The 18,420-nt window shown below is 47.1% G+C and overlaps 2 protein-coding genes across 2 annotated transcripts; both read left to right on the forward strand.

Moving 5' to 3' along the window:
* Positions 1-6,387: 6,387 nt before the first annotated feature.
* Positions 6,388-6,741, forward strand: LOC105423011 (uncharacterized). The gene has a single exon (XM_011632629.2). The coding sequence runs from the start codon at positions 6,388-6,390 to the stop codon at positions 6,739-6,741; it is 354 nt and encodes a 117-aa protein (XP_011630931.2).
* Positions 6,742-14,722: 7,981 nt separating this feature from the next.
* Positions 14,723-17,509, forward strand: LOC148935043 (uncharacterized). Its single transcript, XM_089082456.1, has one exon. It carries the CDS (start codon positions 14,946-14,948, stop codon positions 16,920-16,922), a length of 1,977 nt encoding a protein of 658 aa, XP_088938582.1. The 5' UTR covers positions 14,723-14,945; the 3' UTR covers positions 16,923-17,509.
* The last annotated feature ends 911 nt before the right edge of the window (positions 17,510-18,420 follow it).

Genomic DNA, 18,420 nt, shown 5'->3' on the forward strand with positions numbered 1-18,420 from the left:
TAAATTTCCTCATGCAGAGATTTAACCTCCTTAGTAAGCGAAACCACGAAACGTCTGAACCTGACATCATCAAATTTGAATTCCCTCCTCATTTCTTTTAAAATGATTTTCATCTTATCAAAATACGATTTAAATTTGCCTGAAAAATCTCCCTTCAGTTTTGTACATCGAGATCATAGAGACTCGGCTTCATCCGCGAAATACGTCAACTTTGCACCAAGATATACAGTTGATTTGTAAATCCACAGGATCTTCAATTGATTCTCCTTCCGCTTTGGCACTATCATCAGAGTCATCGCTATCGATGACCACGGCTCTTCTCTTCCTCGTTGAGCGAGATCCGACACTGCTAGACATCTGGTCCTCTTCTGGTCGGACCAAATTCCAGCCGACCTCGCATGTCGGCCACTGCTCGACGTCGCTGCTTCCTTCGGAGCTGGTCTGTAGAGACCCTTATAATTAGGGCCAGGAGGATGACCCCTCAGTTTTAGGCTTACCTAAAGCCACTTCATCTCGAATAGTAGGATCAACAGAGCCCTGAACGATCTCTCAGCGTTGGCGAGAGAGGAACGAGATTCCCCAAACTAAGCCTCCTAGGCGTACTCAAAGATAGGCGCTCCACACTAACCTTGACATCTTCACAACTAACTACCCTCAGTCCACGAGAACCAACAAGGATAGTCGTACTCTTGTCCATTAGCATAGCTTCAGTCGATTTAAAAGATCCGGCAAGGTTACGTTTTGAGGATCCATTCCAGTACGATATTTTAAAGCGGTTCGCTCATCGTGGGAGCTACACTTCGATGCAGCCACTTCCCCGCTGAAAAAGAGGCCCTAATAAAGAATACAAAAGCCGAGAAGTGGTTTGTCGAACTGATCACACCCTATCTGCACTATAAAATGACTCTACAGAAAAGGGTTACGGGATAGATCCGCATCATAAATGATGCAAAAGGTTTTACGTCACTCTTATCACCCGAACCCGTACCCATCCGATGGGCGGTCATCCGGGCTTTAGGCTAGATGATGCTATGATGACCCTACACAGCTCCGGGTATCAGGAAATACCGGCTCCAGTAATCCCGCACACATGCTTTCCAGCTGCCTTCAATCCCAATATAGGCTTCGTTCGGTGAGAGAGAGCGCTTTTCCCACAGTTTGCATAGGAGGCTTAAAATCGCCCCCCAGAGACCCGGTCCCATCACGGTCGGGGGATAATTATTCCCCCCTTGGTTAGTTTATTGGGAATATCCAGCAGCCTTCCACCGCACCTCACACATCCATCACACAAATACTCGCTCCCATTCACACCAGCTCGGATACTCCGGTGCGCGAAATACATATTGCCTCCTTGCGGAGACGGCCCCTGGAGAAGTGCCAACTTTGATGAATTACCATGAGTAATACAATGAATAAATCCATGGTTTTATATTATTTGGATCCAACGTATTGACCTGTTGTAATGTTTTATTATTTTTATTATAATTGTTATTATAAATCACATAAATTTCCGGAATTTCACCATCTGCCGTAATGGAAAAAACAGCTGTTACTTCATTTACTCTTTGTATGTTATATCGACTGCGATCAATGCTGCTTTTCGTTAAAAAAACTATAATTTACGTATATTGTGATTTTCTGTTAATTGCTGTTGCATTTAATTTTTTCATTTATTTATATGATATACATTATTTAAAAAATTTTTTTGTTATATTCTATTTTGTTCTGTACATTAAAAAAATATATTACATTATAAAGTTTAATTTAATTTATTATTATTTAATTTTATATTGTGTTACGGGATTAAAAAACTTTAAATAAAATATAATTTTATATAATTGAATTTTATATCATTATAATAAATAACACAAATATGTAACTTTAAGTTTATATATTATACATAGACAACATTAAATTTATATAATATGAAAAATTATTACTCATATGAAACATTAAATTATTTATACAATTAATTAATTATTTTTATTATTATTTTTACAATTAATTATTTATTTATATATAATTAATATTTATATATAACATTAAATTTATATATAATATATGCATTTATTTTTAATGTAGTATATGATATATATTACATATATGTTATATATTTTTATTAAAAAAATATATATGTACATAATTTTATATGTATTATACTTATATAACATTTGTATATATTTTTTATGCATAAACGTTACAAATATACTTATAAAACAAATATATCTCATAATTTGTACAGTATAATATAATTTATTAAATAGCAGTTTATGATTTTTATGTCTCAACTGAATGAGAATAATAGTAGAATAATTTTTTATTTTATATATTATTTATTTTTATATTACGTGTTCGAGAATGAGTTCAGATTCTCAAAGAAGGTTGCGTGTCTCATTATCAGATGGCGGCATGGATACATGCATTATGCATGAACGCGGAAGATGGCCGCCTGAGGTACTTCCGGGCACTTCTCTTGTGCGCGCATCTATTACATCACTCTCGTTACGGCTATCTTGTGTAACGCTTGTCGCTCGAGATTGTGCTCGTTTCGGTGTTTTTTCTGTTGTGCATCATTTTGGTGAGTGAACAACCGAGACTGCTCTACTATCAGCCCTCATCAGGATTGAAGTGTCGAGATCACTGTGCTGCCGGACATTGAAAGGATACAGCATCACGCTCGTGCTCACCACGTGGTATTCACGTGGCAAGTGCCACCGTAATCTCGCGCCTCTCCTTTTGGTTAGCTCATTTGGAGAACATTCTCTCAACCTCTCCAAAGTTTTAATACAGTGTTCAGCTCAGACTTGTCATTGTGTCAGCTCGATTTTCGGTCATCGTATGACGCGTGAAAAACTAATAGTACGGACACTCAAGACGGTTATAGTGAGATCTGTGACATAAACTAAGTGATCGCGGCATAGACTGTAGGAACCTTTTTTCACTCGCAGTCCCAGCATTTTTGTGACAATTTAGCTAATTCGCAAACATTTGGTCCTTCCAGCCGGATTCGTGAGTGAAAATTTGTATCGTGTTAGTGTCGTGATCGACTCGCATCACGATCTCTTCGTGAACAGCGCGTGTCAAGACTGTATTTGTGTTTGTTTGTGCACGTGAAAGTCATTAGGTTCGCGCGTGTACAATATGGCTGACGACAAGAAGCCTGAAATTGCCAAGCTGGAGGTGCGCCTCGGTTTCCGTAGTTGGCGCTGCCGGTCCGTCAGACTTCGCTCATCCTCCCGCGTCAGGCTATTCTTCACGGCGCTCTTCTCGGTGCACTCGTCACGAAGCAACTCACCCGCTGGATTGCCAACAAATCTTGCTCTGAAGATGAAGTCTCAGAACAGCAGGCTATATTGCGGGAACTGCTCAGCGAGTTTGACTGCTCAACTTTCGCTCGAGAAGCTTCAAGAATGGAAGGCTCAGGTTGACGAAGAGTTCAGAGCGATCTCCAAGGAGCACGCATTGTTTGAAGTCTCATGGCCATCGAATCTCCTCGATCACGACTTCTTGAGCAATTTCTATCTGCAGACTCAGAGGACGTACTTTACTCTCAAACGGAAAATCGCCAAAGCCAAAACACAGCTTGTCAGTTCAGATCCTCCTAGCTCGTCGGCCAGTTCACAGGGAAAGTTGCCGGACATATCGTTGCCTGAGTTCAGGGACGACAATGCAGATTGGCCCATGTTTAGCAATATGTTCCGGAGTTTCATCCTGGACAACCATCACTTCTCTGATGTGGAGCATCTTCTACTATTTGAGAAGCTGTGTCAAAGGTCCACCGGCTCAACTCATATCAAACCTGCCGCTCACTGGTGCATCTCTGACAGATTCATGGAAGCTTCTCACGGACCGATATGAAAATAACAGACTGTTGATTCAGTCACCTGGATCAATTATTCACTATTGCGACGCTCAGAAGAATGCCAACGCTCTCAATCAGCTCATCACCACCGTGACAAAGACTCATACGGCCTTGACATTGAGTGTCACTGACCTGGGTGATCACATCCTGGTGTATCATGTTTCTCAGCTCTTGGACCGCTCAACTCGGGAAGGAGACTTCTCTAGGCTCATCGCAAGATTATCCATCACTTGCACAATTGATGGCATTTCTGAATGCTCGAGTTCGAGCGCTCGAGCGTATCGAAACCTCTCATCTTCCATCAGCCCAGGCACCTAGGAAGACCATTCTTACGATCTCGACTTGATCAGACAAAATGGCTGTCTCAAAAACCGCGGCATTCTCTCAGGGTTTGACAGCTTATCCCTGTGACTGTTGTGAAGGTCAACAGTATATAGTCTCATGCGGGCAATTCAGAAATCTTGCATCTTCGGCCCGAAGATTGAAATAAGCGCAAGCGCTTATGTTTTAATTGCCTTGGACGCCACAGCGTCAAGGCGTGCAAGAGCGCAAAAGAGTGCAAGACCTGTTTTGGACGGCATATGATGCTCCATGAGGCTAAGCCCAGCTCAACTATGGCAGCTTCAAGCTCATCACCGTCAGCTTAACCATCATCGTCATCGTTATCTCAACAATCACCATCGTCAGCTTATTAAAGGGACAGTACAGTCGTCAGCTCATCACATGCCAACACCAAATCATATTCAGCTCTTTTGGGCTCAAGTTAAAGTTTCTTTGACGGCGTACAAAGTACGTCTGCTCATTGATTCAGACTTAGAATTCAGCTTCATCTTCGAACAGCTCGTACGTCAGCTCAACATTCCTCGCCAACAATCATCGCTCATTAACCGTGGAATAGAAGGCTCTAAGTCAACTCAAACTCTTGGCGTTGTGCAATTACAATTAGACTCTAACTTCTCAAGACACAGTCAAGATCAATGCTCATATTCTAAGAACTATATCGTCAATTATGCCTTCCAGCAAAGTGTCAACTCAGGAATGACCACACATGAAGAAACTGTATCTTGCAGATCCAGAATATTATCATCTTCGTCCGATTGATATCATTATCGGTGCGACTCTGGGTCAATTACCCGATATTATCAAACACCATCCATCAGTGCCAATTGCTCAGCTTTCAATCTTCGGTTGGATAATACTAGGATTGATCAACACGTCTCATTCACATACTAGATTTGTTCATCAAGTTTCTGGTCAACAAGAGGACGACATCAAGGAATTACTCACCAAGTTTTGGGTTCAGGAAGAGTTATCTATCGACAATCACTCTCAGCTATCATCTGAAGAGGAGAAATGCGAGACTCATTTTCGTACTACTCATTCAAGAGACTCATCTGGACGATACATAGTGCGGAGACGATCATGCTCCTGGGAGCATGACCTTGTCACATGATGTTTCGGCATCAGAAAGGTCTTGGGTGGCTCTTCGTCGAAGTGCTCTTCTCCTCCATGTTCCTTATTACTTTCCTCATCATAAAGTATTTAAGGCCGATAAGTTCAATCACTAAGCTTCGAATTGTGTTCAACGGTTCAAGTCCTACATCATCAATGACATCATGCATAGGGCAAAGTAAATCTGCTGCTTAATATTATGGACATTCTCATCTGGATTCGCCATCATCGGAATATATTCGCCACAGACATCACTAAGATGTATCGACAAGTGAGAGTTCATCCAGAAAATTGGGACCTTCAACATATCCTCTGGATAGATGAGCTGGAGAGAGCTCAATGAAGTCTCGTTCCAGTCTCACTATGGTTATGTACGGAACAAAGCTCCATTCTTAACGACTCCGACTCTTCTTCAACTGAACTTGAAGATGAACTTGAAAATGAAGGACATTTTTACCCGCTTGCTATACCATCATTCACCTATGGTGGATACATGATGATATCTTCGGAGGTGCAGATACAATTGACCAACTCATCTCCATTGCTCAACAAGTCATAGGCTTGTGCGCGGGTGGTTTTCCACTCGCAAAATGGCATGCGACAAATCAAAAGTTACTATCAGTCTCATCCAATAGTTCATCAAAGTTAACACTAACTCTTGATGACTGCGCAACTAAATTACTTGGATTAAGTTGGCTTCCTCAAGAAGATAAGTTCATCTTCTCATCCAAGTTCAGTGATCAGTTAGGTAAACTCATTGAAACGCCTCATCTTATCTGAAATGGCACAGATATTCGGTCGATTTTCTTTCTCCGGTCGTCATCAAGACAAAGATGCTCTTGCAAGAGCTCTGATTGCATAATCTGGGCTGGGACGATCCATTATCAGCCCTTCTCAGCTCTAAATGATCGACAATAAAGACCGAGCTCAGATCGCTAGCTAGCATTTCGATTCCATGATGGTTTGGTACATGGAGCTACTCAAGAGTGGAACTTGATGGCTTTTCAGATGCATCTCAACTTGCCATGGTAACAGTCATTTATTGACTGTCAGCTCACCGTCCACTTGACTTTATGACGCCACTTGTATGCTCAAGGACTAAGGTTATTCCACTCAAGAAACTAACCATTCCCAGATTAGAACTCATTACTTCTCGCAAAACTCATGTCTCATGTTCAAGCAAACTTAAACTCAAAGTGGATTCAATTCATTTGTGGACGGATTCTCAAGTCACTCTCATGGATCAAATCTTATGCATCTCGTTGGAAGGATTATGTCAGGAACAGAGTGGCCCAAATCCAACAATTGTCAACAAATGCCAGCGGAACGTTTCTGGTTCTATGAAGCCAGCAGACTGCGCTTCTCGAAGTGTTTCGATTGATCAACGACTCATCGCTCATCCATTATGGTGGACCGGACCTCAATGACTTACTCAGTCTCAAAAGGTCTGGCCAGCTCAGCCAGAACTTTCTCCAGGGTTCATTAATATGGAGGCTCGTCCTGGAGTGACATTGCTTGCTGCTGCTCTAGCACCAGCACATCATTGGGACTTAGTGTACAGGTACTCATCATTCAATAAATTGCTTAGAATCACACTACTTTGTTCCAGGCTCATGTGCAGGCTCAAGTGTAACGTCAGGAGAGCCAACGTAAAAATTTCTTTTCTTCCCCTTTTCCCACCTGCGCAGAAGCGCCACTATTCAAGCCAAAGTTGGCAACAACCGGCTCTCCTGCCGTTGACATATCGCGCGTTGCGCCTTACCGCCAGTGAATATACACTGTAATAAATATAAGTAATAAAATTAAATAATAATAATAAATAAATCACGCTAACAATGAACCTAAATAATTGTAAAATTATTAATACTACAATAAGGCTCGCGTTGCTGTTGCGCATCATCTCCAGTCAGCCGCGCGCTGATTGGCCGACCAACGACCATTATAGATATGTGCGTCTGGTCTAGCTTTATAGGCTATGACCGTCGCGAGCGCCACGTGCTTTGGCGTACCCACGCCATCCGCCATCTTGCGCCACGTGCTTTGGCGTACCCACGTCATCCGCCATCTTGCGCCACGTGCTTTGGCGTACCCACGCCATCCGCCATCTTGCGCCGCGTGCTTTGGCGTGCCCACGCCATCCGCCATCTTGCGCCACGTGCGTTGGCGTACCCACGCTACCGCCACGTTGCGCAACAGCGCCGCCGCAGGCACGCGTTACAACGCGCGGCCATGCTCGTTCACTCTTGTACGCGCCGTCGAGTAGTACACATCGTGCGAGTGTCAATCCAAATCCAATCCCAATTCCAATTCTAATTTTAAGTCAATTCTATTTCGTCTCAATCTAGTTAAGTTAATTAAGTGATCATTTGTATTCTAAATTTTGTATTGCTCTAAATTTAACCAAGTGTTACGCGAGTGTAATTCGATTCATGAATATTTGAATATAGTAAGTACAGTGTATTCGCCACGTGTCATTCATTGCATCATCCTTCCTATCGCCGCGAGAAATCGGAAGTGTTCGCGAGGCTAAAGAGGCAACGGGCATTAACAACTCAAACCTTATTTTACCGAATAATTAGCAGTTAAAGCGAGAATTCCAATCGTTTCCGGGGGCAAGGTGTTGTGCGTTATCCGCACTTACCACGAAGGAAACATTGGACTTCGAGCACGCGGTAATTCTAATCTTTTAATTAAATACAATATACGCCTGGAGCCTCTGCCGAATGCCTAAAGCACGGAGGAATCGCGCGGGTCGTAACAACGCACTTCGGCGGCTTGAATACGACCTCCACGTGGCCGCGATTTACGATCATAACGCGATCATCGGCGAGGAAGTGAGTTACGACGGCGAGTACGAACTTCTCGTGCACGACCGCCTCTGGAGCGCCTTACCGGCCCCGTCCACCCCCGTAGCAGCTTACCAGGGAAGCAGTTTCGGACCACGCATCTCCCTCGAGGAGTATCTGCGCAGAGCGGACACCGAAAGGTAGGTGAAAATCATACATCAAGTTTTATTCCCGATTGCTTTTGCGTTCCCATCTTGCATACGTTTCAGTAAAATATAGAGTATAAAGGAATTAGACGTGAATGAATATAAGAGTACTCGCGTTCAAGATTCTTTCGGGTTGCGTCACTCGTTTTGTTCGCGTCGACCGACCGTCGCATAGTTGCATCGCCCGACCGGAAGGGTTTTACGACCGACCCTTTTTTTGCCGCCCTTGCCACTTTCTCCTAAGGCATGTAGGGTTTTGAGCCGGTTTATCGCTACGCACGGAAATATTCCAGTTTCGTAATATCATTTTAGTATTGAATATTCGCCGCGTAATATTAATTCCCATTATTTGACGTAATGTGCCCGCCTTGCTTTCTCGAGCCACGAGATTCGCGCACTCACCCGGCCGCCGTATACAGATACCGTAGGAGCACGGTGCGTTGCCTTACCACGTTCGGATATCGACGCGTGGACGACGCTATCGCCGAGTTACTCCCTAATAGTGCCGAATATCTTTGCTTTCGATGTAAGGAGGAAATACCAGAGGGAACTCTTACGTATCGTCTTGAATTGGCCCACGCGTTCCAGTTCGGGTATACTTCCGCCCGGGATCATTGCGATTGCTGCCGCGCTAGTCTTGTAATAGTCCGCGACATTGAGCTCTGCCCTGACTGCACCGAAGTTTTTACTGTGTCTCTAGAAGTGCTCAGGGAATTAGGCAACGCTATAGAGAACATCTGCGGGCGATACTACCTCGACGAGACCAATCCCGCTCCCGACGGCATCCTATCGCGCCGGCTAATCAACTTCTCTGTTGCACTGATCCGCTTACAGTCTAATAATCGCCCAACGTCTGGTTAAACGCAACGTTAGCCGTGTAATTCACTGAAATTTCCTGAGAACTTAATAATTCGCCGCTGACATTATCGGAGGGGTTCCCGCGGATTTGAGCAGTATAATCAGGGTTTCGTACTCCTTAATTCCTTAATTCCTTAATTCTTCCGAACCGCTGTTGGCGATTTGCCGCTCGATCGCTGGCAGCGTCGCCGAGAGGCGAGCGTATTCCCGCCTTGGTCCAGTGCCACGTGGCGATTTGCTTTGGCAATCTCGCCACCGCCTGCGACGTAACATATTTCTGGTGATAGCGGTGGGATGCGTTAATCGGAGGAATCGAAAAATTTCGACACATCCTACCGACCCGCGTCATATTCGCGCTGTAGCTGTTTCTTATGCTTCGTACACCGGTAAAGGGCGAGAAAGAAACGAACATGACCACGCGCGCTCAAAAGGGAAAGCTCGCGAGCGACGACGCAGAGATGACCTCCGTAGACAGGCCGGGTGCCCCTAAAACTAAGTATACCGACAGCGAATTCGATGTCATGCAAGCCAACATGGCCAAGCGCGCCGCACAATTACAAGCCGACGCCGACGCATTACAACGGGAAAGAGAAGAAATTCGGGCGGAGAGCGCAGCGCTTCGAAGAGACCGCGCTGAAGCGGAACAGAGTCGAACCGCCGTGCGCGAGATGAATAATATGCTTGCTGCAATGCGCGCTGAATTGAATAACATTCGCCACGAAATCGAGACACGACGCGACCTACCACCGCGAAGCCCTAGCCTTCCCGCTGGGCAACGGTTCACGGAAACGCCCGCCCCTTTTGGCGAGCTGAATGAGTCGGGCACGGAACTCCCTCCCGCGCCGAAGATAACTTATCGCGAGGCGACCGAGTTCGTTCCAATTTTTGATGGTTATAACATCCCTTTGTCGAAATTCCTCGGAGCGTGCAGGCAAGCGCGCGACATCCTGCCGCCTCATTTCGAGAGACCCCTCACGCGTTTACTGGTAGCGAAATTGCGCGGCCACGCTCACTCAGCCGTCGCCGACGAACCGTGCGACACAGTGACACAACTGTCAGATTTATTAAATAGTGCCTTCGGCTCGATAAAAAGTGTTGCGCAATACCGCGGGGAATTGACCGCTGTGCACCTCAAATCGGGAGAGCATATGCTAGATTACATCGACCGCGTCAAGGAACTCCGAGCCTCCATAAGGGACGGAGAACGTCGGGCCCACGGTACGATAGATTCCGCGACGAACCGGGAGATAGACGAACTCACCGCTTCATGTTTCTGTGAGGGTCTGCCCACCCCACTACGTTTACAACTCAAACCGGAACATTTTTACCAGCCGTTCGAGGCATTTGCCGCCGCGAAGATTATAGCCAAGCGTGATGAGATAGAACGGCAGCGTTACGGAATGCCGCCCCGTCAAGGGCTGAGCCCAAACAAACAAACCCTCAGCGCAAACCGTCGTTTCCCCGAAACAGGTGCGGGGCCTAGCCTGCGCTACAGGCAGCCCGCACCGCCGGAACGACGACGCTCGCCGCCGCGACTCGACGCATACAGAGATCGCGATCGGAACTATGCACCGCGCTACCCCTCCGAGTGGGTTGAGCGCCGCGACGAAGTAAGACGAACTGCGCCGCTTTACGAGAAACGCGAATCGCCTAGATCGGGGGGAGGCGACAGAGGGCCGCGCGATTACGGATCGCAGCTTAACGATAAATGGTGCAGATATTGCAAAAATCGCGGCCATGAAATCGAGGAATGTCGGAAACGACAATATAATAACAGTCGCCTCAACGAACCGGGAAACGGTCGGGATCCGCCCCGTGGGTCGGACGCAGCGCGCGCGGATCCTCCAAGGAGTACGCGTCCGGTGAACGTCGTGGAGACGACCGAAGAAGCGTCAGGATCGCAATCTTAAATCCGCAAGAGTATTCACACGCCCCCACTATAACATTGTCCGCGCGTGGCTTAATCAAGGAAACTAATTTCATGGTCGACACAGGAGCGGCACCGAATCTAATAAAAGAGCGCTGCTTACATCCCGAGACTCCGGTATTCAAGCGCGATACAATATACCTGACTGGAATCACCGAAGGCAGGCTGGAAACTCTCGGGTCGGCTCGTATAGAATTTATGGGCCACAAGATAACCCTACACGTGGTACCTGACCATTTCCCCATCGTCCAGGAAGGAATCCTAGGATCAGAATTCCTGCGCGATAACGCCAAAATCGATTTCGGGCGAAAACAGATAGAGTGGCAAGGAATACGCCTGCCTTTTGCCCGACGGGAAACTATCGTAATACCAGGTCGCTGCCGCGCCACGTTTTGTATGAACGTCGCGAACCCAGAAATAGCAGTCGGTTATATCCCGCGACTTAGAGTCTGCGATGGGGTATACCTCGGCGAAGCGGTCGTGACTAATCGCAACGGAAGGGCATATTCGCAAATAATCAACTCGACCGAATCCGATAAAGAAATCGCCATCCCTACTATCCAACTCAAGGAGATCGAATCAATCTCACGGGACCTCCCTAGGGAAGAGTCCTCTCTTAATTGCGGGGTTATAGGAAGTAGAATCCAGGAAGTAGAATCGAATTCAGAAAGAATCTCAGCGATTCGAACGCTCCTTCGTTTAGAGCACCTCAGTCAGGTGGAGACAGAGCATGTCGGTAGGCTCATCGAAAAAAACCCAGATCTTTTCCAGCTCCCTTCCGATCACCTCGGGTACACAGACGCTACTGCTCACGCGATTACGACGACGGATAACCAACCCGTCAATACAAAGCAGTATCGATTCCCGCCTATACACAAAGAGGAAATTACTAAGCAAGTAAACGAGCTACTAAAAAACGACGTAATCTGTCCCTCCAATTCCCCGTACAATTCCCCTCTGTGGATTGTTCCTAAGAAACCGGATTCGAAAGGTAATAAACGATGGCGCATGGTCATAGATTACAGAGCGCTCAACGAGAAAACAATAGGCGACGCGTACCCCCTCCCCAACATAACCGAAATCCTAGATCAACTGGGAAGCGCGAAATATTTTAGCATTTTCGATCTAGCGTCGGGTTTCCATCAAATACCGATGCATAAGTCGGACGCGCCGAAAACGGCTTTCTCCACGCCTTTCGGGCACTATGAATTTAAACGCATGCCGTTCGGGTTAAAAAACGCCCCGGCGACCTTTCAGCGACTTATGGATCAGGTGTTGAGCGGCCTCCAAGGAACCGAGGTATTCGTGTACCTCGACGATATTGTGGTATATGCTAGCTCACTGCGAGAGCATGAAATAAAATTTAATAAGCTGGCCGAAAGATTGAGAGGCGCGAAGCTCCGCCTCCAGCCTGACAAATGCGAATTTCTGCGGAAAGAGGTCACATATCTGGGCCACGTAATCGGAGAAGACGGGGTGAAGCCTGACCCGAAAAAAATTCACGCCGTTGAAAATTTTCCGCGCCCCCATACCGCGAAAAACATTAAACAATTTCTCGGACTCGCGGGTTACTATCGGAGATTCATACCGAACTTCTCGAAAACAGCTAAACCTCTGACGGACTTATTAAAAAAGGAGGTACCGTTCGGATGGGGCGATCCACAGGAAAACGCGTTCGCGCAGCTTAAACACGCCCTATGCACGGAACCCCTTCTCCAATATCCCGACTTTTCTCAACAATTCGTCGTAACTACAGACGCCTCCAAGTTCGCGATCGGCGGAATCCTCAGTCAGGGACCGCTTGGCAAGGATCTCCCTATCGCATACGCGTCCCGATTACTAAACCCGCCGGAACAGAACTACTCCACGATCGAAAAGGAATTGCTCGCTATAGTTTATTGCGTAAATTACTTTAGACCATATTTATACGGAAGAAGATTCCAGCTCGTCACCGACCACAAACCCTTGACATGGTTGCATTCGGTTAAGGACCCCACGTCACGATTAGTCAGATGGCGATTAAAATTAGCCGAATACGAATACGAAGTTATGTATCGAGCCGGCAAAACTAATGTAAACGCAGACGCGCTGTCACGAAACCCCGCTTTTCCCGTCCTTCCCCTCGAGAGCACATCGAATATCGCGAGACGGAACGATAGCGAGCCCGAGGAAGATTCGTCAACCGACGACGATACCGAAATCCGCCCCCACGTCGTCACTTCCGACGAGGACCTCGACAGTGACACCAGCGAAGAATCTCTATTTAACGCGAATAACGCTCCGTTTCAATTCCATCACGCGAAAGTGAAGGAAATCGTAGATAACTTTACGAGTAGAAGCGACAACCTGGTGGTATTCGTGAGCGTCCAAGGTGAACCTTGCGATTTAGGGGCTCGGATGCTCAGCCAACAGGGACTACTGCCTAAATTGCGGGACGTCATGCTGAACAGGGCAAACGTCACGCAAAGCGGCAAACGGCGAATTATTGCATTGCCGATTGAAGTAAATGTCTCCGCGATAACCACGCTAGAAAGTATTAGAGAGGCCGTGGTGTCACTACTCGACGTCACGAACGAACTCGACATACGGTCCATATCTGTCTGCAAGGGGGATGCGAGTGGAGTACCGTGGAGGAAAATAGAAAAGGTTATTCGCGACGCATTTTGGAACCAAGATATAGAAATATCGATATGCGGTAATAAAATCACTGTTCCACCCCCCGAAGATAGAATCCGCTTGATCGAGGAATATCACGCGTCCGCAATAGGAGGCCATAAAGGCATAAACAAAACATGCGCGCGCCTCAAATCGCGGTACAATTGGCCTAGACTGAAGGAAGAAGTAACGCGGTTCATAAATAATTGCGAAGGCTGCCAGTTAAAAAAATTGGTTAGAGTAAAGACCCGACAGCCCATGATTCTAACGGATACACCCGACAAAGCGTTTGATAAGATATCTATGGATATCATGGGGCCGCTCCCCACCACTCGCAAGGACCACTCGTACATATTTACTATACAAGATCTCTTGACGAAGTATTCACTAGCTATCCCCCTCAAGGGGATCTCGGCTATCGACGTGGCCGACGCTTTCGTAAACGAATTCATTTGCGTGCATGGTGCCCCGCGAGCGGTACTAACGGACCAAGGGTCTCATTTTCTAAATTCTTTAATGCGCAACATAGCTCGCAAATTCAGAATTAAACAGTGTAAGACCACTGCGTACCACCCTCAGTCCAATGGCTCCGTGGAGCGCTCGCACCATGTACTTTGGGAGTACTTGAAACAATTTGTCAATGACCACCACGATTGGGACGAATATCTAAAATTAGCTAGTTTTTCTTACAACACGAGCGTACATGAGGGAACGAAGTTCACCCCTCACGAATTGGTCTACGGGAGCGTCGCGCGTACTCCCGAAAGCGATCCCTTCCCCGAGGACGAGCGCGACGAAAGCTACGCTGGCTACTTACTCGAACTAAATGCGAAAATAAGCGAATCCCAGAGAGCCGCGCGTCGTAACCTGAATGCTGCGAAGGTTAGATCAAAGCGATACTATGATAAAAGGGTTAAGGCATGCAACTTTGAAGCGGGAGACCAGGTGTACATGCTTAAAGGACCTGTGAGAAATAAACTAAGTCCACAATACACCGGTCCCTACAAAATAGCGGACGTGCTAAGTAATAATAATGTTAAATTAGAGATAAGGCCAGGTAAATTGCGTACTATCCATATGGACAAACTGAAGAAGGCGGGGAATCGGAGCCCCACCACACGCCGTGCCCCACCACAACCAGAGCCGGGGGCGAGCGAGCAACCAAGCGGCAGTCGACACATGTCACCCCTTGAAGAAACATGGAGCCACAACGAATCTTAACGCTTTTACTGTTCCCGACGCTCAGCTTTGGCTTGACGGGCTATGACTGCGGAGGCAGCGGACTCAATATCACAACCTTGTCGCTGCTGGACGTCGGCGCCTGTAATGTCGAGGAGCCAGCGAGCACGGAGACGTACGTACAACTCATGCAGAGTTCCGATTTCGAGAGCTTGCCAATAATTCAATGCCGAATTGAAATCGACCGGACCATATACTACTGCGGCATGCACTCGCACATATCAATTGTATCCGACGGTCGAAAGGTGTACATCAAAGAGATCGGCTGGCAAACCTGCCAGAAAATCCACGAGACTGGAACTCTCGCGCTGGGAACCGCCTTCGTGGATAGATTGATTGTAAACGCCACGAATCATAGGAGCGTCACTATGGCTGGACAAACGCACGCTGACGGCCGTTGTTCCGGAACGCAGTACACGGACGGATTCGGAACATGGGAGAGCGTGGTAGTACAAGCATCCTTAAAGGTGGTATTGAGGACGTTTGAAGCACCATTCAAACGGTCAGCGAACTCATTAAATCTGCCATCTGGAACGCGCTGCCCCGTGCAACTGGGGAGCTGCGCCGATTTCGACGGTACGGAAACCTTCTGGAAAACACCGTCCGACGACAGCTGCCACTTCAACCAGTACGATATACTTTACGAGGGTATGGCCATAAAACTGTCGCCGAAGCCCAAACAAACTGCCCCAGTGGTATATACAGTGACCACCGGAGATACAACGTTCGCCTTGACAAAAACGACGGAATTCAACCTATGTGGCTATCGACTTTTCCAGACCGAGCACCCAAAGCTTGTTATATTGGAAACACAGCGAGGACGCACGTTCAAATCTAAGTCACAGATCTCAGTTAACAACTTAGATATATTCTCCTATGTGAATTCGAAATTCGTTTACGTGGAGAAACACGTGAAAACGCAACTTACCAGGCTTTACCACGACATTATGGAGCAGAAATGTGCATTAGAGCGTCAGATCCTCCAGAATGCGCTCTCATTGGCAACTATAGCCCCAGACGAAATGGCCTTCCGGATAATGAAAGCCCCTGGATACACGGCGGTCACAGCCGGAGAAGTCATCCATATTGTCCAATGCGTCCCAGTAGAATGCAAGCTGCGACATACCGAAGAGTGTTACAACGAGTTGCCAGTTACCTACCGCAATTCGTCACACTTTTTATTGCCACGCACCAGAATTCTGACCAGGACAGGAACACACAAAGACTGCAACGAGTTGCTTCCTGGCATGTACAAACTACACGGCAGTTGGTACCGAGTAGGCCTGAAGCCGATCGAGTCGCTTCCTCCGCCGACGATCCAGCCGCTTTCTACCCCCACGTGGAAATACGTCAGTCCGGACGCACTCGCCACCAGTGGAATCTACTCCGCGGACGATCTGAACCGACTGCGAGACCACATAATGTTCCCAGTCGAAAAGCCGTCTATGCTGAATACAATAGCGCGAGGGGCCTTAGGACAGGACGTCCCGAGCGGGAGTATTTCCTTGATGAATCTTCTCGACGAAAAGTCTTTAGATCGGATCGCTGAAAGCACAGGGAAGCGATTATGGCAAGGATTTATTACGTTTGGCTCGGCCAGCGCAGGAGTCTTGGCGTTATTCGTGATAGCCAGACTTATCAAGTTGGTGATCGATACAATCATCCACGGATACGCGTTGCACAGAATATACGGATGGAGCCTTCATATATTGGGAGCAGTATGGTCGTCGGTCACTAACCTTTTGCTGCATATGGGTAACCCAGCAACAAAAACCGACTCGCCTAGCAGGGAACGCCTCATGCCAATAGCTCAGAGCTCGACAGAAGACACACCGACGGCGCCCGAAATCGCCCCTAGTGCTGAAAAGGAAAAGTTTAGTGAGCATGTGCGGTCATACAGTGAACTCCAAAAATACTTACGCGAGGACGTAGTATAGAGACAAATAAGTGCGATAACTAATTACAAGCGTTAGAATATAAGACGAATAAACATAAGTAAAATAATTGTAGCTCAAACCTTCTGCAACTCAACCTCTAGTAGAGCAGGGGAAATGCACGGCACCTGGCCCTGCATTTCTTCTTAGGGGGGGAGGTGTAACGTCAGGAGAGCCAACGTAAAAATTTCTTTTCTTCCCCTTTTCCCACCTGCGCAGAAGCGCCACTATTCAAGCCAAAGTTGGCAACAACCGGCTCTCCTGCCGTTGACATATCGCGCGTTGCGCCTTACCGCCAGTGAATATACACTGTAATAAATATAAGTAATAAAATTAAATAATAATAATAAATAAATCACGCTAACAATGAACCTAAATAATTGTAAAATTATTAATACTACAATAAGGCTCGCGTTGCTGTTGCGCATCATCTCCAGTCAGCCGCGCGCTGATTGGCCGACCAACGACCATTATAGATATGTGCGTCTGGTCTAGCTTTATAGGCTATGACCGTCGCGAGCGCCACGTGCTTTGGCGTACCCACGCCATCCGCCATCTTGCGCCACGTGCTTTGGCGTACCCACGTCATCCGCCATCTTGCGCCACGTGCTTTGGCGTACCCACGCCATCCGCCATCTTGCGCCGCGTGCTTTGGCGTGCCCACGCCATCCGCCATCTTGCGCCACGTGCGTTGGCGTACCCACGCTACCGCCACGTTGCGCAACAGCGCCGCCGCAGGCACGCGTTACAACGCGCGGCCATGCTCGTTCACTCTTGTACGCGCCGTCGAGTAGTACACATCGTGCGAGTGTCAATCCAAATCCAATCCCAATTCCAATTCTAATTTTAAGTCAATTCTATTTCGTCTCAATCTAGTTAAGTTAATTAAGTGATCATTTGTATTCTAAATTTTGTATTGCTCTAAATTTAACCAAGTGTTACGCGAGTGTAATTCGATTCATGAATATTTGAATATAGTAAGTACAGTGTATTCGCCACGTGTCATTCATTGCATCATCCTTCCTATCGCCGCGAGAAATCGGAAGTGTTCGCGAGGCTAAAGAGGCAACGGGCATTAACAACTCAAACCTTATTTTACCGAATAATTAGCAGTTAAAGCGAGAATTCCAATCGTTTCCGGGGGCAAGGTGTTGTGCGTTATCCGCACTTACCACGGGAAACATTGGACTTCGAGCACGCGGTAATTCTAATCTTTTAATTAAATACAATATACGCCTGGAGCCTCTGCCGAATGCCTAAAGCACGGAGGAATCGCGCGGGTCGTAACAACGCACTTCGGCGGCTTGAATACGACCTCCACGTGGCCGCGATTTACGATCATAACGCGATCATCGGCGAGGAAGTGAGTTACGACGGCGAGTACGAACTTCTCGTGCACGACCGCCTCTGGAGCGCCTTACCGGCCCCGTCCACCCCCGTAGCAGCTTACCAGGGAAGCAGTTTCGGACCACGCATCTCCCTCGAGGAGTATCTGCGCAGA

The sequence above is a fragment of the Pogonomyrmex barbatus genome, unplaced genomic scaffold, assembly GCF_055798465.1.
Source record: "Pogonomyrmex barbatus isolate J1 unplaced genomic scaffold, ASM5579846v1 scaffold6, whole genome shotgun sequence".
Classification (NCBI taxonomy): domain Eukaryota; kingdom Metazoa; phylum Arthropoda; class Insecta; order Hymenoptera; family Formicidae; genus Pogonomyrmex; species Pogonomyrmex barbatus.

What these genes read in the sequence shown, in the direction of transcription:
- LOC148935043 (XM_089082456.1), top strand. Translation starts at nt 14,946, where the DNA reads ATGGAGCCACAACGAATCTTAACGCTTTTACTGTTCCCGACGCTCAGC.
- LOC105423011 (XM_011632629.2), top strand. Translation starts at nt 6,388, where the DNA reads ATGACGCCACTTGTATGCTCAAGGACTAAGGTTATTCCACTCAAGAAA.